A 6,010-nucleotide genomic window follows, 5' to 3' on the forward strand; every position below is an offset into this window, starting at 1 on the left:
GGTTGAGATTGATTTTGGGGATTATGGTCTATATAATTGAGGGAAAGGGGCCTAACAGGGGTAATAATAGGCTTGTTTCTAGTTTCCAGATGATAACTTGTGTTCGTGTATGGACCTCTCTAAATTTTATTGCAAGGTATCAAAACACAAAGAGAAGGCTAGGGTTATATTTCTGAAGTACTTGATCCAATTATTCAGGAATTAGGGGCAAAAAAGGGACAACAACATAAGCAATAAAACAAAAGTTTTCATATTTGAATATTTTACCAGATATTTAATCCCTATTTAAAAATATGAAGGATACATAGAAAAAAGCGTAACATAAAAACTCAATAAATTGAATAACTAGTATTCCTTGATTCATGAAAAGGAAAATTTGATCATGTTTGTAGCAACATGCATATTAATAAAAATGAATTAAGAGCATGTGGTTCGACTCTCAATGAGACAACTTTAATCAATGACTCTGTATATAACACATAAATGTAACCGTACGGTTTTCACCAATGATCATGTGAGCTAGTTCGATATTCATAATGATAAGTACAGTATCACAAACAAAAGTACAATAACTGTTGTTTTCCTCGTATAGTTGATGGGTTTCTCTCACAGGCACTCGCCTCAGAAAAATGTTCCTATATTCCTTTATATAATACAACATGTACAAGGTACTCAACTGGCAATTTAAAAAAAATATCAGCCTGTGCCGAAATTCCGTTATATGCCGATTTCTCGGCTGTCAACTACACTAAAACTTGTTATGTCGTATAAAATACGTCGGTAGATGAAATAATTACGATTGACATACGTTGGTTTAATTGCTACGGATGATTCCGACAACAAAAGTAAGCGTCTTATACACCATTGTGAAGATACATCAATTTAGATTTACGAAATAACAAGTTTTAGTGGCGGCCGAGAAATCACTGGCAGACATTTTTCTAAATCACTAGTTTTTAAGAACCTTGTGTTATATAAAGGTATATAGCGACAACAATTCTGATACCAGTGCCTGTGATTTCCCTCGGTTTAGTTTGTAACCCATATTTGTTTTCACTTAGTCGATTTGTAACTTTCAAACAGCGGTATACTAATATTGCATTTGTTATAAAAATATTCATTCTAAAGCTGATCAATAAAAGCATTTTAAAAACTCCCGCTAGTATTACTATATAATTTTAAACACACGATAAACGTCATAACATATCAATATTTACCTGTTGTTTACCTTCCTGTTAGACGGTGGGAAGACATACAAATGTGTACGTCTAATATTGTAAATTTAACAATGACAATCGGTATGTATGTTAAGAAATAATATTTATTTTGAATACCGCGTAAGATACTTATATTTATTATTTTTATCATAAGTGTGTTCTGTTTAAACAGAAATGTGAAATGGAAGGGCGATAATCGTGACTCAAATTCAACTAGTTACTGATAAATGTAACTATGCTGTTTAGTGGAAAATTGATTAAATTCTGACGACTTTTTACAAGATGGTATTTTTGTACGACATATTAAAAGAAAATATAGCAATCTCCATGTTATAAATTGACAAAAAGATGTAACACGATTTAAATCGATGTCACATATCACTTTTTATAAACTCTTTATTTTTTTTTAATGCGTATTTTATGTTATGTTATCAATATATATAACCGGACAAGTATAATACATAAAAATATAAATTTTCTTCCTTTGAAAAAATGAAATAGATATATGCAATTGAAGGGCGACAGTCATAACTTAATTTCAATGTCTAATTAGTGGGCATGACATTGAATTCTGGGAACTTTTTATACCTTTATATAAGGCTGTTATTTTGTGATATAGATTTACAGACTACTAAATATATCGATAACCCTAATGAACTTACTTTAAACCTTATCGGGAATTTTCATAAAGATTACAAAATCAAAATGACTCGTGACAAGAGATTTTGTTAGGTTATTGTTTCCAAAAAATCCTTTGAGTGTCGATAGAAAAATAATGTACATAAGAAAAAAAACACACACGTAGAGTTTGGTCTGAACTATTTGTGAACGTTTAATTGTTTTAGAACGCTTGGGAGAGCATTATAAAGGATTCACAAGTATCATTCTATATCGTTCTGTTCTTTGTTCGGGTTGTTGTCCCTTTAGACGGGTTGTTGTCTATTGTCTCTTTGGCACATTTTACATTTCCATTCTCAATTTTATTACATATCACATTATTAGATAAACTCATCATAGATACCAGGATTTAATTTTGTATTTATGCCAGATGCGCGTTTCGTCTACAAAAAATTCACCAGTGACGCTCGAATCCCAATAAGTTAAAAGGGTAAATTTATCAATATAGCAGAGACCATAGTTCCCATATGTAAAGTTTGTGTTCATATATAAACAATAATAAGAAAAATAATCTCAAAATCTTATAATATCAAAATTTTAAGCCTCGGTCACACCATATATCGCGAACGGACGACTAACATACTAATTCTCCGTTGGGAGTCGATTGATGTACTGCCCAAATAAAACGGACGCATAACGGACACACTCCGGAAATGTAACGTACGAAAAACGGACACGTAACGAACAGAACTGATGTCGAACGAACATTTAACGGACACTTGACGTAAGCATACCGAATAAAACGCGTTAACAAGATAAGCGAAAAATTAAAGGCAATTATGATAGAGGGAGGGTAGTAATTGTGGTATCTTTATGGCGTATCATGGTAAAAATTCTAGGTAAATGACGTTAACGGTAAGTTTTAAGTACATGACGATACACACAAAACCAACTGAAATTGATCGACCACGCTATTTTGTTTCGACAAAAGTAGGGTAACGATAATTAACTGAGACATCTGACTATAAGCATATTTTGACCAAATCACGATAATTTTAACCAATTTAACACTTACGAAAGCCGAAAATGACCGTTTGACGTCTGACGGTAAAGAGCATTACAATTTTCATGATAATACATGTCAATCGCATAAATATTCAAATATTTCTGTGTAACTGATTTTGGTTTATTCTTCATAATGCCGCCAAAGGGCAGCGTCTGGCCTTGATAAGAACTGCTTGATTGTGAAGTAGTGCCCTAACTCTTAGATCGATTATGAATCAAAAACCTTTAAGAAATCTGAAATACCAATGATGGACTTTTCTGACACGAAAATTTCAATAGGCATTTATCTGTTTTATATTCGTTCATCATTTGTTTAATCCGTTATACGTCCGGTAGAAATCCGTTTAACATTCGTTCAACATCTGTTTTATCCGTTGAACGTCCGATAGAACTCCGTTGGTGAATTAATCTGCCAGACCTCAAAAGGATGTATAACGGACGCGTAATGAATACAAAACGGACCCAACCTTCGACGGACATTTAATCTGTTCGATGTCCGTTGGAAGTTTTGAACATGCTTAAAATTTTCGACCCGACAGAACGGGCGTCGACGGATAAAACGTACGTAAAACGGACATGCAACGGATATTGATGGACGTCTAAGAGATAAGATCGGACGTTTAACGGACATGAATGGATTCGAAAAAAATGAATCCATTAGGCATCCGTTTGAGCTATCTGTGAAGGTGTGAACGAAGCCTTAGGTAATCAAAATAAAAAAAATCATAAAATAAAGTATAAAAACATCAATTTGTTTTAGTTTAAGTTGCTGATTTTATTGCAGGAAAAAAAAGAATTGAAATAGCTGACTGCCAGAGGAACATAATGAACATCAAGAAACTAGACAAAATCTCCAGTCATTTAATGCTACGAAGGAGCTAGATAAATAAGTTTCAAACAAAGTATAATTCATAAAATCCATGTCCGAAACTTCAGAGTTTAAAGAAATGAATCCGTATTATCAATAATACCGCTACACGAAATTTTATTTCCGAGACATACAGTTAAAAGGCGTTCCTATTGAGGCAAGACCATGTGATGTTGTTTCCAAAAAGATGGATTACCAACAGGCACAAATGGTGCTCCAGTACAGTTCATCAATGTCAGTGGAAAATATCAATCTGAAGTTAGATATCAATTTAGATAATACGGGATTCTGTAAATGGGGTTGTTGCATGTTACCCGATGGAAAATTTGCATTTACGGAGACATTAAACAATCTTGTCAGAGTATTAAACACTGACGGATCAAAAGATTTTGAAGTGAAAACAAAATATAGGGCATTTGATATAGCTTACATAAATGTAGACAACACACTAGCTGTAACATCAGGTACTATTGGAAGGTGTATTACCATTATTGACCTACAGAAAAAACAAATTAAGAAAGAAATATTTGGTGATTCAAATTATCACGGTTTAGCAGTAATGGACCACTTGCTCATCTGCTCAGTAGATAAAGAAGGAATACAGAGGTTTAATCCAAACGACAACTTAAACAGCATTATAGTTCAAGAGGAATTTCCTAAAATGTGTTACATTGCTACATTTGATGATAAAATATACCACACAAATAACAAAACCAACTCTGTTACATGTTATGATTTACATGGCAACGTACAATGGACATTTGAGAAGGACAGTGTTCTTAAAAGACCGTTTGGGATCTCTGTAGACAATGATGGTAAAGTATACGTGTTAGGGAGGTTATCTACCAATGTTGTAGTCATATCTGCTGATGGACAATACCACAAAGAAATACTTACATCCAGTGATGGTCTCTTTGAACCCTTGTCTCTGTATTACAATAGAAGTACAAATCAGTTACTAGTTTCCAATAATAACCAGAGAGCAATGCTTTTTTCTTTAATTTGAATAAACACTAGTATTTATTACACTGACTTTATTTAGTTTTTGTCAAACCTGCGACTTCTGTCGAAGAAAAAGAACAAATCGATAGTGAAAGTGCAGTGGCGACGACGCTTGGCTGAACGACGGCGTTTACCAATAGCTACTACTTGAAAGCCTGATATTTCGGAAGGTCGAAGGCCTACTTTGGATATATATATGCCATATGTGATAAAGTTTCCGTCTAACTGATAGTGTTCATTGGTCTTGACCTCATTTTCATGGGTTAGGGACAACTTCTTAATTCCTAATTATGAGTAATACGATAACTTTATTTTGTATGTGCGTAACTTGCAATTTTTCGTTATCAATTCCATATCTCAGATACTATAAGTAATAGGTCAACTATATTTGGTGTATGGGTTGATTGTAAGGTGTATATGTTTAACTGGCAGATGTCTAGTGGTTAACGTTCAATTTTGGTGTTGCAGACTGTTTATCTGATACTGTATACAATTGGCCAACTATATTTGGTGAATATAGTTTATGATGTGCATGTCAGTCTGAAAGGTTTTATTTGACCTCATTTTAACGATTAAGTGCTCAATGTTTTTTTCTTAAATTTTAAGTATTAAGTCGTCTGTGTTTTATGTATAGAATGATTTAAAGGTGTATAATAATCCTCGGAGTTCAGTGTTTTTGATACTTTACCTTTTTTATCATAGACATTGCAACGTTTAAAATATCGTTTCATCATCCTGTTTATATTGTTTAACGATATTTTATGTTAACAAGGATCACTTCTTTAAAAATCGTCATTTTAACAATGACAACGATGTAAACAAAATATACGATTTCTTATAATGTTAACTACGATGACACGAAATCGTTTTAACGTTGTTACATTGCAATGTAAACATTTAAAACGATATCGCTACTACATTGTAATCATTGCAATGTTATTGATGATTGTGAATATACATGAAGCAATGTCGACAGTATTGTTTTCACATTGGACACTGCACATGTATGAGTTATTTTCAAATAGTTATTTAATGGAATAAGTATTTAAAACTAATCTGTTAAAGGGATAGGAAAAGCTTGAAAAGGTATACTGAAACTTCGTTATAGTCTTAAAGAGTCATTTCGGTTTAAACATCATCTGAAAAAACAATCTTAAATATGATAAGTCTTTTTAAGAGTTTAACATGTTTAATGGTTTTCTTTTTGTAAATTGTTATTTGAATGGTGAGTTGTCTCATT

At 32.7% G+C, this 6,010-nt stretch overlaps 1 protein-coding gene across 1 annotated transcript; it reads left to right on the forward strand.

Annotated features, from left to right (window-relative positions):
• The first annotated feature begins 1,217 nt into the window (after nt 1–1,217).
• LOC134684150 (uncharacterized) lies at nt 1,218–5,428 on the forward strand. Its single transcript, XM_063543430.1, has 2 exons — nt 1,218–1,298; nt 3,685–5,428. Exon 2 carries the CDS (start codon nt 3,956–3,958, stop codon nt 4,772–4,774), a length of 819 nt encoding a protein of 272 aa, XP_063399500.1. The 5' UTR covers nt 1,218–1,298; nt 3,685–3,955; the 3' UTR covers nt 4,775–5,428.
• Nucleotides 5,429–6,010: the final 582 nt, after the last annotated feature.

This window comes from Mytilus trossulus, chromosome 9 (genome assembly GCF_036588685.1).
Source record: "Mytilus trossulus isolate FHL-02 chromosome 9, PNRI_Mtr1.1.1.hap1, whole genome shotgun sequence".
NCBI classification, from domain to species: Eukaryota; Metazoa; Mollusca; class Bivalvia; order Mytilida; family Mytilidae; genus Mytilus; species Mytilus trossulus.

What these genes read in the sequence shown, in the direction of transcription:
- LOC134684150 (XM_063543430.1), top strand. Translation starts at nt 3,956, where the DNA reads ATGGATTACCAACAGGCACAAATGGTGCTCCAGTACAGTTCATCAATG.